This window comes from Centropristis striata, chromosome 5, assembly GCF_030273125.1.
Source record: "Centropristis striata isolate RG_2023a ecotype Rhode Island chromosome 5, C.striata_1.0, whole genome shotgun sequence".
In the NCBI taxonomy this organism is placed as follows: Eukaryota; Metazoa; Chordata; class Actinopteri; order Perciformes; family Serranidae; genus Centropristis; species Centropristis striata.
In genome coordinates this window covers 12,776,472-12,799,601 of record NC_081521.1, presented here as the reverse complement: position 1 = coordinate 12,799,601, position 23,130 = coordinate 12,776,472, and the positions used below count along the sequence as shown (strand labels likewise).

Below are 23,130 nucleotides of genomic sequence, written 5' to 3'. Positions count from 1 at the left end.
TTGTTTGAATCAATGTTTTTTTTTCTTGTTTTGGTGGCACCCACTGATTTCTGGGTTTCACTGGTGTTTTACTGTTTTTGCTCATCTGTTATTTTAACGAAACGCGCAAGAAACATTGGTTTTAAATTTGAGGAACATAGAAAAAAACATATGCATATTGTCTCAACAAATTTGGCTGTCCCCTTTTAACAACTTTTTTTTCCCTCATGAATGCTTATGATATGATTTCCTATGACAAGTAATGCTCTGTAATTAGGCCTAGGTAAAATATGTCAACCAACAAAAAGTAGTTATCATGACGGGCCTTATCAGGGCTGTGTGATGCTACAAGTCCCAAGTCTTAACCAGGTGGCAACCTCCTGGTCTGAGCAGGGAAACAAACCAGGAAGTGCCTTAAGCTGCATTCTACCTAAAATTCCAGCAGGGGGCGCTGACGGCGGCTGCAGAAGCATTTCTGTCCATTCATTTCAGTACAGAATGAGAAATATTCATATAACAGTATGGTCTCAATCGCTAGTAAAACATCTTCTTCAATACTATTTGATGTTAATAGTGTAAATAATGGCCCCATTTAGAATAAAATAGAAGACAAAGAATCGTATGATTTGGGGCAAAGGAGTCGATGTTCATTTTTCTTGGGTAAGTAACATACATTTTGTTTTTGACGTCTAAAATGAACATCCCAGTTAATGCTCCAGTTAATGCTAACATGAATCAGTCAGGTTAAGGTGTAGAAAGACTGTAGTCAGTGATCAGATCCCTCTCCTCCTCCACAGTCCAAATATGGTCTGCTTCCCGTTTCCAAAACAAGATGGCGACACAAAATGGCGACAAGTGTAACGATTAACTTGATGCCTCAAACGGAACACAAACCAATGGGTGACATCACGGTGACTACATCCATTATTTATATACAGTCTATGGTATTAACCCAGTCCAGGACAGGTGAACTGGGACTCAGTTTGCCCGTTTAAGGTTAATGACCAGTTAACGAGTGTGGACCAGAATCAATCTAACAGCTGATTGATGATTTAGAAAATGGTCATTTGTTATTAATTATTCTAAAAGATGAAAAATGTTGATGTTTCATCAAATCTGGACCCGATGTGGACATTGAGACATTGAGACATTGAGACGCTGGTTTTCAGCAGCCTGAGGAAAGTTTGTTATCATCGTCTATTTTCAAACGTCTGGTTGGCTGTCGAAGTCCTCAGAGAGGAGAGAGAAGAAGAGGAGGAGGTCCACTAAACATAGAATGTGTTTCTCCGCCAACATCTACAACCAAAAACCAGCGATTACACCAATCTGTTCACCACACAGACTACACCTCCGGCTATCTCCCCCTCCTCCTATCTCCCCCTCCTCCCTCCCTACCTCGGAGGTCAGCTTTCAGAGGACTCTCTCCCCGTGTGGATGAATATTAAAGCGGCAGCTGTGTGGGAGGAGAGGTGAGCGGGGTGAACGTTCACATCAACCAGCCTCCATTTTTAGTTTTCAGGCAATTAAAATTCATCCTCCACTTCAGCTGGAAAATGGAGATGATTGTGGTCAAATGTGCTTTTTAAAGACATCTTTTATTTTTAATGGTGGCCAGAGACGCGGAGTCGTGTGTGTGTGTGTGTGTGTTCTTGTACTTCCCACATAGTGAGGACCGGAATACGTTTTTAACCAACAGAGTGAGGACGTTTTTGCAAAGTGAGGACATTTCGGCCAGCCCTCACTTCTTTAAAGGCTTTTTTGATATTTCAGACTTTGTTTTAAGGGCTAAAGGTTACATCAGGTTTATGTTTGAAAAGATAATTAATTAACTAACTGAAACTGTATTTTGTGGTGACAAACCTAACTAAAACTAACAAAAATTATAGTGAAAATGTCCTTCGTTTTCGTCTTTGTCAACTTTTTTCATACATAATGAAGACGGATCAGACAAAGGAAATAAAGGAAACATTTACTGTGACCTCTTTTAATCTCCTAGCCAACAAATACCCCATTACAAAAAACTAAAATTAATAATAAAAACTAAAACTAAAGGAAAAATTCAAAACTATTATAACCTTGGCAAGGGAATTCTCTATTCCAATGAGGGCCCTCACAATGATAGAAGTACAAGAATGTGTGTGTGTGTGTGTGTGTGTGTGTTTGTGTGTGTGTGTGTGTGTGTGTGCGCCTTATGTCCAGGAGGGAAGGAGGCAAGATTTCTGTATTTTCTGTGGTCTGTTCTGTTTCAATTCACAGATTTTGCCAGCAATAAAAAAGAAAGAATGGCAGAAAGTGTTCCATGTCTTTATTCACATGAACATGTACTACAAAATTCATAAATGCAATACAATAATAAGACTCAAAAAGTAGACTGACCAAATGTTTTAGCTATGTCTCCTTTTAAGTCTCTACATAGCTCAGTGTTATGTGTTGTATTAACATGTGAATATCTGACATTTCTGTCAGAGGTTACCTGACTGATGAGCATGACTATTAACATCTATTATATAGGTATTTCAAACGTATGCAACAGGAGTCGAGGTGAAAATACATGAAAATTTTGTGTGTATCCATGGGTTTCACAATTCACCTAAACATGAAATATCAGTGTGTGATGTTACTGCACCTATAAGTCACATAAACCTGACAATGTCCTAACAAGTAGCATTAAAATCAGGTTTGACCAAAAGATAGCCTTAGCCAAAATCTCAACAGATGGGCATATTCCTGGAAGCAGGGGGAAGAAACACTTTGATTCCCCAGCCTCTAGGACCTTGAGAAAGGCATGTTCCCATTTTTCACATCTTTGTCATATGTCCTGATATGTCCTGAAAACAGGTGTGTGTGTGCGTGTGTGTGTGTGTGTGTGTGTGTGTGTGTGTCGTGAGTTTACGTTAACTACCTATAAGGTCCTATCAGTCCAACACGACCACAAAATCCTGATCACCGACTGAATCTTTTATTCAAATATAATAAGATGATTAAGTGTCTGAAAATTTAACCTGAAGTGATTCAAAAAACAAAGAGTTTGATAATGAAGTAAATATTTTAAGTGATGCATTTCTAAAATCTTCAAGTCAAAGTTCGAGTTTGGAATAGGAAAAGAAACTTTGTGCTTCTTAATGACAGGAAGATAAGAGATATAGAGGAAAATTATTGTATGAACAAATGTTTATTTATTTTTGTTTGATTCATGAAAAAACACATGAATATAATATAAACACATTTTAATTACTATATGTTATATATTATAATGTCTTTTTATTAGATTATTGTATGTTTTAGCTGCTGTAACTAAAATAATATCACACGTTCCATTCAGGCTGTTCTCATGAACAGTTTGTATGAATTTCCTGCATAATAATGCTATTATATTGTGATATCAGTGGCTTATTATCTTAAAATGATAATATTATTTTATCGCCATAATTTCTGGGAAATATATCGTACGAATTGAGACAGAACTAAATCTCCACGTTGTCCACATTTGTCTCAGTCTAAACTGGAGTATTGTTTCAGCTGATGAACCAGCGGATGAATCGATCACTTCAAACAGAATAAAGCTGAGATATTTCAGCTCACAGCTGCTCGTCGTCTCCGCACAGCGAAGACTCAGTAACGCCTTTAAATCCTCCGGAGAGGACACCGTCTGTCCTGCTGTCTCTAACACACTCTGAAGGAGACGGAAAACAGAAAACAGACTCTCTGCTGCTCAAAGGGACTTTACAGAGACAGAAAGAGACAGACGGAGCGTCTCAGAGACACAAACACCAACCAGTCTACAGCAAACCAGACACCAGAGACACTCTGTCTGTCTGTCTCTATACCTCTGTCCCTCTCGATCCATCTGTCTCCGTCTCTGTCTCTCTGTCTCTTCACCTCTGTCTCTTCACCTCTCTGTCTCTGTCTCTCTGTCTCTTCACCTCTGGTCCATGTGTCCTGTGTCTCTGTCTCTTCACCTCTGTCTCTGTCTCTCTGTCTCTGTCTCTTCACCTCTGGTCCATGTGTCCTCTGTCTCTGTCTCTTCACCTCTGTGTCTGTCTCTGTCTCTCTGTCTCTTCACCTCTGTGTCTCTGTCTCTCTGTCTCTTCACCTCTGGTCCATGTGTCCTGTGTCTCTGTCTCTTCACCTCTGTCTCTGTGTCTCTGTCTCTCTGTCTCTTCACCTCTGTGTCTCTGTCTCTCTGTCTCTTCACCTCTGGTCCATGTGTCCTGTGTCTCTGTCTCTTCACCTCTGTCTCTGTCTCTGTCTCTCTCTCTCTGTCTCTTCACCTCTGGTCCATGTGTCCTCTGTCTCTGTCTCTTCACTTCTGTCTCTCTGTCTCTTCACCTCTGTGTCTCTGTCTCTCTGTCTCTTCACCTCTGGTCCATGTGTCCTGTGTCTCTGTCTCTTCACCTCTGTCTCTCTCTCTGTCTCTTCACCTCTGGTCCATGTGTCCTGTGTCTCTGTCTCTTCACCTCTGTCTCTCTCTCTGTCTCTCTGTCTCTTCACCTCTGGTCCCTGTGTCCTGTCTCTCTGTCTCTTCACCTCTGGTCCCTGTGTCCTGTCTCTCTGTCTCTTCACCCCTGTCTCTGTCTCTCCGTCTCTCTGTCTCTCTGTCTCTACACCTCTGGTCCCTGTGTACTGTGTCTCTGTCTCTTTCTCTGTACCTCTGTGTCTCTGTCTCTGTCTCTTCACCTCTGTCTCTGTCTCTCTGTCTCTGTCTCTTCACCTCTGTGTGAAATGAACAGTGTTTGCTGTGTTATTGCAGATAAGAATAATAAGAGCGGAGCTGCAGGCAGCAGAGAGACGGCTGAACGTGTTTCATAAGCAGCAGAAAATATGTAAAAGAAATGAAACATTATTAGATACCTCCTGCTTATTGTTATTGTTATTATTATTATTATCATGGAGGCTGAAACTTCTCTGTCTGCACATGTGCCTCTCTGTCCTGCAGCGCTGGAATGGAACTAAATACATTTACAGTATTTAACCCTTGAACCAGACGACCCGCTGCTGGGTGTGAAAGACGTGTTTAGTAGCGACGATGAGTTCAAGTCCTGGTACCAGTTATCAGCACTGGTGCAAACACATCTTAAACTTTTTTTATATTTTCTTCAGGACGATTTACAGCATGCAGGATGTTTAATCACAATCAGAATCAGGTTAATTTCCTATTTTTAAAAAAGTTACACAGCAAAAGTCAAGAAACATAAATATAGAATAGAAGAAAATACAATCCAGTATGAAAAATATAAAAAAAATATAAGTTATAACCCTCTGAACCACAAAACCCACCGTCCGGTTCGAAAAGCATGTTTTCTTCACCAAAATTACAGCATTTATCGCAGCCAGAAACTTTATTAAAAAGGTTTTTTTTAATTTTCAACTGTGTTTGAATGACTTGTGTGAAAAACTCTTCCATCAGGAAAAAAACAACTAACATAATGTTAAAATGTTGATACTAGATGAAAATATGTGATTTAAAATGTGTCCAACAATCAGCTGTTAGCACTAAAATATGAAATAGTTTCTCCTCAGAGACACTGTAAAGGCTGTTTACACAGAGCAGGGAGGAGAGGACAGGAGAGGTCGTTTACACAGAGCAGAGAGGAGAGGACAGGAGAGGTCGTTTACACAGAGCAGAGGGGAGAGGACAGGAGAGGCTGTTAACACAGAGCAGAGAGGAGAGGACAGGAGAGGCCGTTTACACAGAGCAGAGAGTAGAGGAGAGGAAAGGCTGGAAACATGGAGAAACTTCAAAATGTAGAATACGTGGAGATAACTGTGTTTACCAGTGTCAGGATTCTCCAAATCCAAAATTTGATTAGATATTCGCTTTATAGGACACAATTTGGCAACATTTTCAATTTAGAAGTTGTTGGGTTTTTTTTTAACTGAACTCCATCTTTGTTTGACAATCACATGCTGATTGTTAAAGAGCAACAGATAGTTGGTTTTAATCCCTGACAGCTGTCTTCAATCATTTATCTGCAGTCAGAATCAGCGTGAAACTAAACACTTCAAGGAATCAAAAATCATGTCAAAGAGAAGCAGGAGAACACCAGAATTGTTTCAAAGTTGGACGTCAGGAAGCCAAACCTGATGAGAACTGAAGCACAAACACAAACTGTGTGTTTCTTTCTCTGTTTCCGGCCAGAGAAGTGGGAGAGCCTGCAGTCATTTTAAACATGAATAAGGCAATTTTCTCCTCCGCTCCGTAAATAGAAACACTAGAAAGCAGTCAAAGACCCCAAAGAGATTTTAAAACATTCATGCAGCCATTTTCTCTCAGCAGCTCTCAAACACATTTCTTTCTTTCCTCTTTTCCTCGCGCCATGAAACACCAGAAACATCAGCCAGAATGTTTCTTTTGTCACCGCAGCTCGAAAATCAAACAGCAGCATCAACAAACATCCATTCCTTCATCTTCCTACCTTCTTCAGCTGTCCGCTCCGGGTCCCCACAAACACCACCGTGTGTTCTCCGTAGGTGTAGGCGGCGACGGCGCCCATGCCCTCGGTGCGGTCCTCGTACAGCGGGTTACCCTCGATGACCCTCAGGCCTCCGAGTGGCTGGTTCAGCACCAGGCCGCAGAAATCATCTCCGATCTGCTTCGGCTGCCAAACAAAGAGGAAACAGACATTATTCTAAGAAAGTGCTCCTTTAATTGCTATCACAATCAAAACCTAACTGTTTTCTGTTGGGGGATTGGGAAACAAAACTTGTGGATTTCACACACACCCAAAAAAAGAAGAAAAATTAGATTTGAAAACAGGATTTTGTGATTTGAAGAAATCTAAAATATATCTTCAAATCTGCAAAATAACAACTTTTCGGTATTTGAAAACAAAATTTGGAGTTTTCAAAGAGTTAAAAAATGACTCTGCAAACAAAACTTTTGGTGGATTTGCATTGAAACATGTTCTTACTATGAACCTTTTTTTGATAACAGTGCAAAAATTAAAAAAAGACTTATAAAGACAGAAAAATGGCCATATGAGACACCTGTCAATTAATCAATAAAACATGCAGCTTTTAATATTAGCAGAACTATTAATCTGAATCTCCTCTTACATTAGATAAACAAGTGATATTTTCAGTGTGTGTGTGTGTGTGTGTTTGTGTGTGTGTGTGTTAGTGCTGTATGTTGTGTTTAAGAGTGGTCTGTTATTTCACTGCGCTGATTAAACAGCCGGATTGAAGATGATTTAAATGTTTGATCTTTAACCGCTGAGAGTTTCATGTTTCTGTGCAGAGAGAGGGTATAGAAACAGGGAGGAGCAGGGTTATTACAGGGTACACACACACACACACACACACACACACACACACACACACACACACACACACACACACACACACACACACACACACACACACAGCTAACACCCTGTCATTAGCGGGTTAAGGCTTCGAAGCATCACAGCAGCAGAACACGGTGGAAACTCTGAAGCAGAAATCAGATCAGCTGATACTTTAACTTTCAGAATCTCTGTTCAGACTTTAGATTTCTGTCCTTTTCTGTCCCTTCTGCCCTTTTTCTTTTATTTAAAAAACACCCTGTATTGTAATATTATCTGCCTTTTGAAAAAACACCAACTCTTTAAAGCTTTCTGTAGATTTGTCTTGAAACTACAGCTGTGAGTGACGGAGAACAGATGAGTGCAGACTTGAACCTCTAATGTGGACTACAGGGGGACAAGGGAGAGGATTTTCTCTCCTGTCCCATAAAAAACTCCTTTCCCTTCCTAATCCTGGAAGAATGCCCCCCATACCATCTTGTTCCCGAAAGGAAATCAAGTTTATACATGTGTGAAGTGTATAGTTATATATAAAACACAACCCATTGTTATTATAATTCCCGTCCCGCCCACTCCCGTTGACTCTTTTCCTGTCCCGTCCCAGTCCTGTGATGAGCTGTGAAATTGACTCCCATCCTGCAGGGATCCAGAAAATATGTCAGCCTCTCGTGTGAATAACAGATTCATATTTCCTAAAATTAGACGTATTCTGTCCTTGTGTGTGCAAAACTGGATCTTAATCTAAAATAACTTACAAGTACAAGTTTAAAATGAATTAACCAAAACTTAACTCAACTAAATTTGATCTAACTTTAATCACATTTTAAATATGAAATGTGTTACAGACTCTGTGCCGCCCTCAGAGGTAGTAACAGAGAAGTTAAATTAGCGAGACTATTTGAGATGGGATCAAAGTGAACCAGCGGAGCCGGCAAGATGGAAAAAAAAATGCGACGTACGATATTTGGTAATAAGAAAGGAAGTGGAGCGTATCATCAGAAACACAACTCTCACTTGAGTCGGACAGTAATCCAATCATGTTCAGCAAAATGCAGAACAGCTTCACTTCAGTCTGTAAAATCTCTACAGTGAGTAGCAGCACGGCAGGCACTTCTTCCACCATCAATGTTTTGAATGTGTCCAACAATCAGCTGGAAGCACTTTAACATGAAATAGTTTCTCCTCAATGACACTGTGAAGGCAGCCGACTTGTATTTTTTGGCCTAAAACAGTGATTTAAGTTGGTAAAACTTGGAAATATAAATTACTGACATTTATTCAATTCAATTCAATTCAAACAACTTTATTTATCCCAAATAGGGCAATTCAGTTTGCAGTCTCCAGTCAGACAGCGCACAAGACAAAGACAAATTTAGGGCAATAATGTAAGTTAGCACAACAAAGCAAGCCAGCTGTCTGCTCAAAAACAAGTTGGTGAGTTGTTGTTACTTATATCTTTAAGTTGGGGCTCAAAACAAGGGACAATAGTTCTGCTAACTCTTATTTCTTTGTTGTGAAATTTGGTCATTAGCGAAAGCTAGCGGCTAACTGATGCTAGCAGTGCTGCATGTTACAGCTACAACCCGGCAATAGATTTTGTAGGAAATCATACAAACTCCTATATGAAAATATGTTGAATGAGAATATTTGATGACGACAGGCGACTTGCCAATTTTCAAAAACGACAAAGAATGACATTATATTTGAGCCGCCAGAGCATCTAGATTGTTAAAAAAATCTGATTGGAAATCCCTTTCCACCACCACTTCCAAATGAGGTTTGGATCACATTTGCAAACCTGCATTTTTTATTATTTTTTATTTTTTGCTGTCCAGACTGGATAGACAGTTTGAATGAGGACAATGAAAAGTACTTATTAGAAGTAAGAAGCTCCTCAATATGTTGCTCATAACAGCTGAACTAACAGGAAATGCTCAGGTAATCTGCACAGACTGCAGAGTCCTCACAAGCCTACAAGTACAAAGTGTGTGTGTGTCGGTGTATGGCAGAGAGATCATCATTAACACACACACACACACACACACACACACACACACACACAGGACAGATTGTTACATGTTGTGCAGACAGGCGGCCTGCTGGTGACGCTTAATGAAAAACAAGACTGAGACACGCACACGCACACAAACAAGGATGTTGTCATATTACATCTATGCATGAACACACACATGAACACACACACATACCCCGCTGTTTATGATAAAAGAAGGAGGTCAGAGCCTTGATGCTGGCTCCGCCTCCTTCATCTCTGCCTCAAAACGCACACACACACACACACACACACACACACACACACACACACACACACACACCTTGTTAACAGTCCATTTAGTTAGTTAGTTGGTTGGTTGGTTGGTTATTTGACCTCCTCTCTCTCCCTCTCTCCTCCCCCCTGCCTCCCTCCCTCCTCTTCCTCCCCAGATCCAAGCCCCGCCCTGAATTCGTCTCCTGGCGGGTTTCCCTGCTCGGTTGCCATGGTTACCACTGCAGGCCATTACCGCCATGAATAAGAACATCATCTACCCCCCGACCTGAAATAACCCCACTGCAGACTGACACACACACACACACACACACACAGAGATCTCCTCGTCCTCTTCTTCTTCTTTGTTTGTTTTATTTGTTGTGTTTTATATATGGGGCGGCTGTGGCTCATTTGGTAGAGCGGTCGTATACTGATCGGAATGTGGTTCGATCTCTGAGTATCCTTGGGCAAGATACTGAACCCTAAATGTCTCCCGATGCTGCGTTCATCAGTGTGTGAATGAATTCCCAATGGTGGCAGGTGGCACCAGTGTGCCCTGGTAGCCTCTAACACCAGTATGAATGTGTGTGAACAGGTGAATGAGTGCAGTCTGTAGTGTAAAGCGCTTTGGATAAAAGCGATATATAAGTGCAGTCCATTTACCGTATGGGTATTTCTGATTTATCTCCCACAACTTCTCATTAATTCAAGACGGTAATCGATTAATTTAACAAACGCAAAAATGTTCCAAGCATTCTAAATTAATGAATTAAGAAATTTTTAAAAATCCATTCATGCTCAACATTTACTGAAAACCACACCCATAATTTATAGTTTCCCCGTGACATCACAGCCCCGTGGGCATGCCCTCCTTTAAGAGACGCTGCCTTACTCTGTCCGCCAACGACAGCTCAGCTTTTTAGCACATTGTTCGCCAAATGTCACATCTATAGTTGTTATTCAGTTGGATGCACAAACTGAAGAGAGACAAGTCCGAGCTCGGTCTCTGCAGGATCTCATCTCAGAGAGGAGGACATTGTAGATTGGTTCAGTTACACGTGCTGCCATCCCCAGGGTTTGGCTTTGGGTTAATGTGGACGACCAATGCAACCAAATTTAAAAGTTTAATTATTCTAGTCGCTTGAATCTTCACAGTACAACCTGTAAAATGCATTTTCTGTTCTGTTCGTGTCTGTGTTTAACTCTCTGAACCCCAACAAACTGTTTCAGGATGTTTTTTGCTCCTGACACATTTAACTGTGGCCCTTAATTTCACCACAATATATAAAATATATATAAAATCTATTCTCTAAAATCTAGTCCTTCAGCTCTACATAAACAGCACAATCATGGTTAGAAGCACAAACATGCCTTTCGTGCAGGATAAGACAGTTATAATGACATAAATCATGAAAAAAGAAAAAACACAAGTTGAATTTCCCTGATAAATAATTTGTCTTTAAATTGTAATAAAATGGAATTTAGTGCCCAACAAGTGTCACAAATATATATTTTTATATACGTTTGTATAAGTTTATATAAGTGTGCTCAACATATTCTACATATTGAACTATTTCCATGTTTCCAGCCTCTCCTGTCCTCTCCTCTCTGCTCTGTGTAAACAGCCTCTCCTGTCCTCTCCTCTCAGCTCTGTGTAAACAGCCTCTCCTGTCCTCTCCTCTCTGCTCTGTGTAAGCAGCCTCTCCTGTCCTGTCCTCTCCCCTCTGCTCTGTGTAAACATCCTCTCCTGTCCTCTCCTCTCTGCTCTGTGTAAACATCCTCTCCTGTCCTCTCCTCTCTGCTCTGTGTAAACAGCCTCTCCTGTCCTCTCTGCTCTGTGTAAACAGCCTCTCCTGTCCTCTCCTCTCTGCTCTGTGTAAACATCATCTCCTGTCCTCTCCCCTCTGATCTGTGTAAACAGATTTTCAGTGAATATTTGTCACGTGACCGTTGGTCTCAGCAGAATCAATCATGTCTTCACAGTGTCTCTGAGGAGCAGAATTTAATGTTTTTAACAGGATCTTGTTAGTGCAAACACTTTATTTTTGGAGATGTTTCAAATAACACTTTTGATTTTAACACATAACGTATCGTATATTATTGTAACTGATGATCTGTTAAAACACCACTGTTTAAAAGTTCAAGCTCTGACAATAATGTCTGTTTTGACACTTTATTTCCATAATAAACGGTGTATTTTTGGCGATTTTCTAAAAGAAAACACACTACATTCCTATACAGTAATTCTGCTCATTCTCAGGTTCATATTTGTATTTTTTCACCGTCTGTCTGAGATGTTGGCTGCCAGTATTAGGCAGTGAACCTTCGTTTATGGCTTCATGTCAGAGGTTAATGTTGATACATTCTAAACACAATGATTTTCTGTTGTTTCATAGTTTTACTTTTTAACAGATAGTTATTAAAACAAAACCAATTTTATTACATTAAACCATTCCCTCGGAGCTGCTGCAACAGTTATATTTTATTTCTTATCCGCTCATGTAAAGAAATGATATATTTGTGTGTGTGTGTCTGTGTGTGTGTGTGTGTGTGTGTGTGTGTGTGTGTATGTGTGTGTGTGTGTGTGTGTGTGTGTGTGTGTGTGTGTGTGTGTGTTGCAGCCTGAGGGCAGCCTCTAGTCAGACGATGTACAGTTTCCTCAGAGGGGAAGAAGCAGGGAGATTTCAGATGTTGCTGGTTTTTATTTACCTGCAGAACCGAATGACCGAATGAATAATATGATCTAAAACATTTATTACTAATTAATGCAACTACGCGTAATAATTCAGCGAGTTTCGAGTCCCGAGTTTTCCCGTCAGGACCAGGTTTTTGTTTATGTGTTGAATTTCGATGTAGAAATTACAAAAAATTAAGCTAATGAGTCTTAACGAGGATTTCACTTAAGTGGAATATATTATAATAATTCATACCTCAGGATATTTTGTGTGGTTCATGTGGAAACTCACAGATACACTCTGACTGAACAAACTGACTCTGCTGTATGACAACTTAAAAAAAAAGTCTGCATGCTCGTGGTGAAACTCACCGTGTGGATGCAGGGCAGCTCCTTGTTGAGTAACCACGGTAACGAGAGTCGGCCCTCGCCGCGGTAACAGGAGCGGATCCTTTCTCTCATGGCCAGGTTGATGTCGTGGAGCGTGAATAGACACAGGACTGTCTCTCGGGGAGGGTTGGAACGATTCTTCTGACCCTGAAAACACACAAAGAAAACATTAAACCAGAGTCTGAGAGGCGCCGGTTCAAATCCCCGCAGCACGGCAGTTTTTGAGAAAGGAAAATAAGACTACCAGACCAGAAGAACGGGAGAAAAATAAAGATGAAAAAAGTAAGAAAGGAAAATAGAAAAAAGGAAAACAGCAAGAAATGAAAAGAAAAACAAGAAATGACATTAAATAAACAAACAAAAAAAAGAACAAATGAAAACCTACCAGAAGTGAGAAATGGAAAGAAATAAACAAACAAAAAAGACAAAAACACAAAAATTAAGAAAGGAAATAACAAATAAAATACACCAGAAAAAAAATAAAATAAATAAAAACAAAGTAAGAAAGGAAAACATAAAACAAAAACAAGCCAGGAGAAAAAAAGAAAAAACAAGCCAACGGAAATAAAGAAAACATTTAAAAAATAACACAAGAAGAAAGGAAATTCAAGAAAAACAAAGTCAAAAAGGAGAATTAAAACAAATGAAAAGTGAGAAAGAAAAATAAAAAAATGAGTAATGAAGGGGGGAAAAAAAGCTCGGAAGACAAACACAAAATATCCCAGAAGACAGGAAAGAAAAATACATAAAAACTAATAAAAGGAAAAGAAATAAGGAAAACAATAAGACAAAAATAAAACAGACCACAAGAATGGAAGAGAACAAAAACATAGAAAAAAGACAAAAAAATGAGAGGTAAAAAAGGAAGGAAAAACAAAGTAAGAAAGAAAAAAAAGAAAGAAAGAAAAACAAGACACAAAAAAAATGAGAAGGTGAAAATGAAAAAACCAAGTAAGAAAGGAAAAGAAAAGACGACAGGAAACAAAAAAAGACGAAAATATAAACGGACAATAAGTAAAGATGAAGTATAAAAAACCAAAGAAAGAAAAAGAAAAAACAAAAACAGATCAGAAGAAACAAACAGAAATAAAGAAAATAAAATAAAATAAAAAATAACACAAAAAGAAAGGAAATTGAAGAAAAACAAAGTCAGAAAGGAAAACAAAAATAAATAAGTGCGAAAGAAAGCTAGGAGGACAAACACAAAATATCCCAGAAGAAGGGAAAGAAAAATACATAAAAACTAGCAAAAGGAACAGAAATAAAGAAAACAATATGACAAAAATAAAACAGACCAGAAGAACATAAGAGAACAAAAAGATAAAAAATGACAGATAAAAAAAGAAAGGAAAAGGAAAAAAACAAAGAGAAAATAAAAAAACTAAGTAAGAAAGGAAAAGAAACGACAACAGGAAATAAAAAAAGAGAAAAACATAAACAGAAAACCCGTTTTGATTTGGAAATAATTCTAATATGGAATCATTTGTAATTTCAAACCTGTTCTAATTTGGAACCATTTTTTATTTGGGACTAGTTGCAATTTGTATCCAGTTCTAATTTGCAACCAGTTGTAAATTGGAACCAATTCTTTTTTGGAACCCGTTTTGATTCAGAACCAGTTTTAATTTGGAACCAGTCGTAATTTTGAACACATTCTTAACTGGAACCAGTTCTAATTTAATGCCCATTTTAATTTGGAACCAGTTCTAATTTGGAACCATTTATAATTTGAAAAACGTTCTAATTTTTGTAGGAGTTCTAATTTGAAATCATTTATAGTTTCAAACCTGTTCTAAACTGGAAACAGTTCTAAACTGGAAACAGTTCTAAACTGGAATAAGTTCTAATTTGGAACCAGTTCTAATGTGGAACCAGCTTTTATTCGTATCCAGTTCTAATTTGCTACCAGTTGTACTTTGGAACCAGCTTTTTTTTGGATCCTGTTAGAATTCAGAACCAGTTTTAATTTGGAACCAGTTGTATTATATGAAAACATTCTACACTGGAAATAGTTCTAATTTGGGACCAGTTCTATTATGGAACCATTTATTATTTGAAGCCCATTTTAATTTGGAACCAGTTCTAATTTGGAACATGTTTTAAATTATTTCTTTACTGTGGCCATCATATGTCTCTGAGCAGATATTTCCTAGTTCTACATCCCAGTCTGCGAAACAAGTGGAAACACAAAAGGAACTTGTACCAAAGACAGAAGTTGTTTCAAAGTTCAGGTTATAAGAAGCTCCAGGTTCCAGGTTGTTCTGTGAAAATGGATCTTTACTTAGCAGTCATGACAGCATCAAGTCTGCTGCTACTGGTATCTAGTTTCTCACCTTTAGAACCATTTCAGAACTCACAATCATGAGATCAAGTGTGGTTATGAGATATGACTAATATTTATATGACATAAACAGATAATGAAAAGAGGAATTAAAAAAAAAACAAAAGAAGGAAAGAAAAACAAGCAAAGAAAGGAACTGAAAGTCCAGATGAAGACATGAACTCAGGACGCTGACGGTAAATCACCTGCGAGAAGACGACAAAGAGGACGTCGTCGTCCTCCGACAGGCCGAGCGCCTGGGCCAGGCGCCGCCCCGGTTTCTGCTTGTAGGCGGCCTGGACCAGGCGGTACTCCACGCCGTCTTTGGTGCAGCCCAGAGGAAACTCCACATACGAGTAGAACTCAGTGTCGTTGGAACACATCCTGACAATCTTGGAGGTGAAGAACTTCTCGCCGCCGGCGTCCATCTGCGTCAGCTGCGTGTCCAGCTGCAGCGTCAGGAAGTAGACGTAGGTGCGGCTGGAGAAGCCGTAGACGTAGTAGATGTCGAAGGCCGGGTAGAGGGACAGCGTGTCCGACGGGATCTTGATCTGCGAGGACACGAACTCGTCCTGGTAGACCAGAGAGAACATGCTGACGCTCTCCTCGTCCGCCACCAGCTTCCTGCTGGACAGCGTGGGGAAATACTCAGACTTTCCGTCGATGGCGGCGCCGATGAAGAGGCGGCTGCCGCCCTTCACGGGCTTCTTCCTCTTTGGGTCGGCCGTCCAGTCGTCCTCACCAACAACCACACCTGAAGAAGAAACAAACATTCATGACACCAGTTTACAGAAGACTTCTGTTCTCACAAGCTGTGTGTTTTACCTGACATGTTAATTCAGTGATAGTTTGTGTAGTGTGTGTGTGTGTGTGTGTGTGTGTGTGTGTGCGTGCGTGCGTGCGTGCGGGAGTGTGGATGCATGGGTCTGTGTGTGTGTATGTGTGTTTGTGGGAACCTGGTCTCACAGGAATCACTCAAATTTCCGTGAAACTGACACGGATTTCGCTACAATGCAAGTTAATGACAGTCATATCCAGTTTGTTCCAAGTCACGTGACTTTCAAGGTCCCGGCGGTCAGAACAAAAAACATGGCGGACAGTTCTCTCATTTTTTGTGAAAAAATCAATATTTTGACTTAGTTTCTGCATAAAAATGGATTTTGATCACATTTCTAGCGAGAAATGTATGTTTTATTTTCTAAATATTCACTCAGTGAATGTACATAATCACTTTGTATGTTGGAATAGCCACGGGATATGACTGTCATTAACTTGCATTGTAGCCAAATCCATGTCAGTTTCACGGAAATTTGAGTGATTCCGTGGCTATTCCACGGATTTTGAGTTAAGCGAATCTGTGGCTATTTCACTGATTCCTGTGAGACCAGGTTGGTTTGTGGGGGGGTTTGAGAGTTGCAACTCTGTTTTTATATTCTGTACAGCACTTTGTGTTGCATTTATTGTATGAAAAGTGCTTTATAAATAAAATTTGATTTGATTTGATTTGAGATGATTGACAAGTGTCTCCTGAGAACAGACGTTGACATGGACACGCCCTCCATCTGAGTGAACCAATCAGACACTTTTCTACTGGAGGAACTTAATTAACCCTGTTTATTTCTGGTGTTGTGTAAGTTGGTTGTGGACCAGACTGATAACTTTATCACCTCCTCCAAGGAGAACATGCTTTCCTTCTGTTTGTCAACAGGATTACAGAAAAACTACCTGTCCAAAGTGGCTGCATGGGCCGAGGAAGAACCCATTAAAATTTACGGTTATGTGCAGTTGTTTAAGAACCTACCAGCAGAACCAAAATTTGAACTTCTTTTAGGATTCCTTTGGAGCCAGTTCTAATTTAGAACCAATTATAATTTGAAACATGTTCTAATTTGGAAACCCGTTTTGATTTGGATATAATTCTAATATGGAATCATTTGTAATTTCAAACCGGTTCTAATTTGGAACCATTTCTAATTTGGGACTGGTTGTAATTTGTATCCAGTTCTAATTTGCAGCCAGTTGTAAATTGGAACCAATTCTTTTTTGGAACCCGTTTTGATTCAGAACCAGTTTTATTTTGGAACTAGTCGTAATTTTGAACACATTCTTAACTAGAACTTGTTCTAATTTGGAACCAGCTCTAATCTAATGCCCATTTTAATTTGGAACCAGTTCTAATTTGGAACCATTTATGATTTGAAACACGTTCTAATTTGGAAACCGTTTTAATTTTAAACACATTCTAATTTTGTAGGAGTTCTAATTTGAAATAATTTATAATTTCAAACCTGTTCTGAACTGGAACCAGTTCTAAACTGGAATAAGTTCTAATGTGGAACCAGCTTTTATTTGGGAACCAGCTTTTATTTTGGAACCAGTTGTATTATATGAAAACATTCTACACTGGAAATAGTTCTAATTTGGGACCAATTCTAATTTAATGCCCATTTTAATTTGGAACCAGTTCTAATTTGGAACCAGTTCTAATGTGGAACCAGCTTTTTTTCGTATCCAGTTCTAATTTGCTACCAGTTGTACTTTGGAACCAGTTCTTTTTTGGATCCTGTTAGAATTCAGAACCAGTTTTAATTTGGAACCAGTTGTATTATATCAAAACATTCTACACTGGAAATAGTTCTAATTTGGGACCAGTTCTATTATGGAACCATTTATTATTTGAAGCCCATTTTAATTTGGAACCAGTTCTAATTTGGAACCTGTTTTAAATTATTTCTTGACTGTGGCCATCATATGTCTCTGAGCAGATATCTCCTAGTTCTACATCCCAGTCTGCGAAACAAGTGGAAACACAAAAGGAACTTGTACCAAAGACAGAAGTTGTTTCAAAGTTCAGGTTATAAGAAGCTCCAGGTTCCAGGTTGTTCTGTGAAAATGGATCTTTACTTAGCAGTCATGACAGCATCAAGTCTGCTGCAACTGGTATCTAGTTTCTCACCTTTAGAACCATTTCAGAACTCACAATCATGAGATCAAGTGTGGTTATGAGATATGACTAATATTTATATGACAGCAGTGGAAGTGAAATGTGATCAGAGAAACTGAGAGCAGAGAGCTGCTTTGAGATATGATCACTAAGTTGTCAGTGTTGTTGTTGTTTGTCAATCAGCTGTCGTTTTGTTCCGACAGTCATCATTCAGGTTTTTGTTCCAAAACCAAAAACAAGCTGCAGCGCATTTACAATAAAAACCTGAAAAAAACATTTTGACAGATAACCGACAGCTGCAGGTTGGAACACTCCACGTCGAGAGGGAACACTCAGCTTTGTTTTTAAAATTTGGCAGAAAAATAATTAAACTTTGACATGACACCAAAGTCTGCTCAGTGTTTTGGGATTTCTGAAAAAACATGCGTCTTTCTCTTCATTTTCTACCTGTCTAGGTGTATCTGACCCCGCCCTGGCTCACCTGCCATCCCATCAGCCTCTCTGGCTCCAGACAGGTAGTGCTCCTTCCGGTGATGTGGCTCTCCCAGTTTGAAGAGATCCTCCAGTCTGAGGAACTGACAGACGCCCTGCCAGATGGAACCGCACGCCACCAGTCTGTTCCCAGTATAATCCACCAGTAACAGCTTGTTCACGTTGTCTGAAGACTCCAGGCTGAGGACAGACAGACAGACAGACAGGTGGGAGGTTAAACAGGTGAGAAAACTGGCAGGTACCTGGACAGGTTAGAGGTTACTCAGGCAGATAGACAGGTAAAAATTAAGACTGTCAGACAGGTAACTGGACAGTGAAAAAAAACAAGACAGGTAGACTATCAGACAGACAGGTGAGTGAAAAGGTGGGTATCAAGATGTCAGGTAGGTGAGGCAGCAGAAAGACAGGTGAGAGCCAAGATAGACAGGGAGCAGGGAGACAGGGAACACTGGGACAGTAAGACAGGTGAGATGGACTGCTGTGGAGAAGAAGACAGACAGGTGAGGCAGACAGACAGACAGACAGACAGACAGACAGACAGACAGACAGGTGAGGCAGACAGACAAGTGAGACAATGAGACAGACATGTGTATGAGACTGACCGGTGGGACAGACAGACAGGTACTGACAGATAGACAGATCAGACAGAGAGGCGAGACATGTGTATGAGACCGACAGAGAGACAGAGAGAGAGAGAGAGACAGACAGACAGACAGGCATGTGTATGAGACAGACAGGTACAGACAGACAGGTACAGACAGACAGGTACAGACAGGTACAGACAGACAGGTGTAGACAGACAGACAGACAGACAGACAGACAGGTGTATGTGACTGACCGGTGGGCGCAGGCCCTGACGCTGGGTGGAGGGTAACATTTGGCGTTGTCCTCCACCGGTCCGGTCATGTGACTCCTCAGCTCCGTCAGATTGGCCGACAGCTTCAGGACTCGGTTGACGGCGCCGACGAACACCTCGCCCGTCCTCCGGTGCACCGTCAGGTGGGTGAGAGACGTGTCGAACGGCCGGTACACCACCCGGCCCGCCACCACGGAGGGAGGGGGAGGGGCCGCCGGGGCGGAGAGGAGGGGGGAGGACAGGAGGAGGAGGGAGAGGAGGAGAAAGAGGAGGAGAGAGGAGGAGGAGCGGAGCATGGTGGAAAGAGAGAGGAGGAGGAGAGGATGGAGGGATGGAGGAGGAGAGGAGGGGAGGAGGAGAGAAGAGCTGGCTGCAGGTCTGATGAAGAGTCAGCTTCAAAAGGGCATGACTGAGGAGAGACAGACAGAGAGAGAGACAGTTAGGACAGAGAACCATAGCAACCTGTTGGGACATTATAGATATTTATATTTATATTTATAGAAGAGGCCAAAAGTAAATCCTTCATATCGCATTTATACACCAAGTAGAGCTACTACAACTTTGTGTGTGATTTCAGTCATTCATTATCCGAACCCGGGTCGGGGAGCAGATCCCAATAGACATGGGCAAGAGTAGAGATAGACTGATATATCGGCCGATATTTGCGTTTTTTTTCTTGTTTCGGCATCGGCCGATACGTGCGTGCGTTCGCCGATCAATTCACTGAGCCAACACCAGACAAGGCTCGGTAAAACATCTGCCATTCTCTGGAGAGCTGCTGCTGATACCAGAAAAAACACATCAAATATGTGGATGATCTGAGGCGCCACCACCTCGAGGCCTAGAACAACATACACATTGTTTGCTATCCAACTGTAAATATGTTTTGTTTGTTTTGTTCATAAATGTTTCTTTTTTTTGTTTAAATTGAGACTTGTGTAACATTTGTTATCATTGTGTCATTTTTATCACGTAAATGGAGGGAGAAAAGGCAATATCGGCTTCAAGAATCGGCCCCAAAAAATCGGCAGCACATATTGGGGATCGGTTAAGACTGATGTCAAAATAATCAGTATCGGCATCTGCCTCAAAAAACCTGTATCGGTCGACCACTAATAACAATAGTGCAGAATTAGTGCAAGTGTATGAAAGTGTATAGAACGGTGGTCAGTCTATAAACAAACACTGACAATGCATGTGTGCATGCCAGTTGCAAAAAAAACAAAACGGCCCACCGACAAGAAATACTACTTTTTCTTTAATTTTACTGTTAAAACTATTTACTGTCTCACTATTATGCACCAAGCCTTGCCTGCTTTTGGCTCAGTGAAATGGGCTAATTGATCGGCGAACGCATGCACGTATCGGCCGATGCAAGTAAAAAATTGCAAATATCGGCCCGATATATCGGCCGGCCGATATATCAGTCAACCTCTAATTTTTATAGTATATATTTCATTGTATTCATATTTTATATTGTATTTTTATTGTCTCTAATTTGCACATCTATCTATCCATCCATCCATCCATCCATCCATCTACAAATAATAGGTCTATAGCGCCCTTCCTAAATGAAGTTAACCTTTGCACACTCTTTGTCCGAAGCTCCATAAAAACACAGAGTCAATAATAAATCCTGGAGCTCTGAGATAAAAATATCATAAACCATCAGAGCTGATCAGAGAGGAAACTCTGCCTGTGGTGAGTCACAGCAGTAAACAGACAGACAGGTGAGACTTTAACAAATAAATCCTGACTTTGTTTCGGGAAGTTCTGACTCTTCGGATTCATAAAACTGAAATCTGTTTGTTCTTGTGATTCTTCACCTTTCAGTCTGACGAGCAGCTTTAAAACCCTGTATTATTTACAAGAAGCTCTCTAACACACACACACACACACACAGGATTCCCTTGACAGTGTAGAGATTAGCTGTGTGTGTGTGTGTGTGTGTGTGTGTGTGTGTGTGTGTGAGATGCAGGCAGATAGAGGTATTGATCTGTTTCCGTCTGTCTTCTCACTGATTCTCTCATAAAGCTTCAGCAGCTCCTGTAACACCGGCCTGGATGGAAACTTCACTCTCATCCTGGCAGCCATTCCTACTCCGTTTACATTTGACTGACAGCTCTGATTACACACACACACACACACACACACACACGCACACACACACACACTTGCCCACATACCCACACACACACATACAGGGATTCACAGTGAAAACGCAGCAGAAATCAGTTTCATCTTAATCTCCAGCAGTGAACGAGACAAAATGGAGTCTCCTCCAGCAGCAGCAGCAGGACGATGTTTCTGCATTAAAATGCTGCGTACGTTCTCTGCGTGGGCGTCCCCCCCCTCGTGGGAATTGAACCCTCGGCTGTGGCAGGCGGCGCTTCATATCGTGCTTGGGCTCGGACACATTAATCAATAGGAGAGAATATGAGAAAGTGGAAACAAACGAGGCTCAGCTCTGCTGTCAGAGCAGCTTCTTCTCTCTTCTCAAGCTTTTATTTCTCTGATTTTCTTTTCTCTGACACATTGATGGCTTCCAGGATCCAACATTTCCACTCTCAGACAAGCACCAGATTTAATTTTGATGCTACGATCATGTACCGTTGCCTCACATTACCATGAACACAAATGCAACCCCAGATTAAACATATATGGCCAACGCCCAGCATGAGAAACCCCACAGCTCTGTAATCATACCAGCGTCTGGAGCTGAACGCAGGAGATTTCCCACTTTGCATGAAAAACTACACAAGTGTGGAGAAACTGGCTGCAGAGCTTCAGCTACAGTTACAGAGACATTCAATCCAACAGGAACACTCTGATCGATCAGCTGTTTGTCTGTTTTCATCTGTAAACAAACACACCGTCTCAAACACAACAACAAAACAACTAATCCATCTATTTTCTGCTTTTTCCTCTTTTGTCAAAGCACCAAGACAAATACCTTTAAACCCCATTCTGATCAAACGTCTGACATATGGCTTCTGCCTGTGATAAATGCTGGATGAACAATCACGATTTTAAGCTTTAATTTGGTTGATTTTTACTGAAATTAGGGCTGGGCGGTATTTCGATATAAAAAAAAATAAAAACATATATATATATATACACATACACATACATATATATATACTTTTCTTTTTTTTTGTTGCCGCTACCTTGCACCTTCCTTTTGTTGTTATTTCTTATTTTTTTTTTTTTTTGTCTTGTTATTGTGCAAAATAAAAAAAACTTCCCTTTGAAAGTGCACTAATAATTTCTGTTTTGTTGTTTAGCTGTTGTAAATGTTGTCATTTCTACTTTTTTTTAAATGAAAAATGTCATCTGATAAAACATTTAATATGTTGGAAAATATATATATATATATTAATCTTTCTAAAAGAAAAAAGAAAAACAAGTTTAAAAATGTAGCTTTTGGCTGTGAAAAAAGGTGTAAAAGTTTGATAAAATATCAAAGATTTAAGCTTTATTTTGTTCATTTTCTGACAGAAGCATCGGTCACACATGAGACATTTAAGGACCATTGGAAATGTGAAATTCCACCAATATTTCTGTTTATCTTGCTGTGATAAATTGTGTAATTTTGGCAATTTTTAAAAAAGATAACATGTCTTTCAGACCTGCCAGCAGGCTGTGATGTTCAAATATATTGTACATATTTTCAAAAAATATTTTCATATTTCTTTGCAATCGTTTCATTTTGTTTTGGGGTTTGTAATACTTTTCTAATTTTTATTTTTAAATCCAATTCTGAACAAACATGCTACATGCTGTGAAAGAAAATTCTCCTCAAACAAAAAAGTAAAAATGTGGCTTCTGGCTGTGATAAAGAAGGTTAATTGATTTTACGTCAGAATTATTAACAATGAAAATAACTTTTGGTTGCAGCTCTACAGAGAATTGTGAGGGTAACACTC

General features: G+C 40.1%; 1 protein-coding gene across 1 annotated transcript in view; it reads right to left on the bottom strand.

The window, feature by feature from the left end:
• Nucleotides 1-23,130, bottom strand: part of plxna3 (plexin A3) — a 167,608-nt gene that overhangs the window by 111,765 nt on the left and 32,713 nt on the right. Inside the window, exons 2-6 of the mRNA XM_059332274.1 lie at nt 19,187-19,613; nt 18,338-18,528; nt 15,119-15,666; nt 12,575-12,739; nt 6,396-6,578 (exon numbers count right to left, since the gene is read on the bottom strand). Of these exons, the coding sequence (XP_059188257.1) occupies nt 6,396-6,578; nt 12,575-12,739; nt 15,119-15,666; nt 18,338-18,528; nt 19,187-19,500 (1,401 nt within the window). The 5' untranslated portion in view covers nt 19,501-19,613. The remainder of the gene's footprint in view (nt 1-6,395; nt 6,579-12,574; nt 12,740-15,118; nt 15,667-18,337; nt 18,529-19,186; nt 19,614-23,130) is intronic.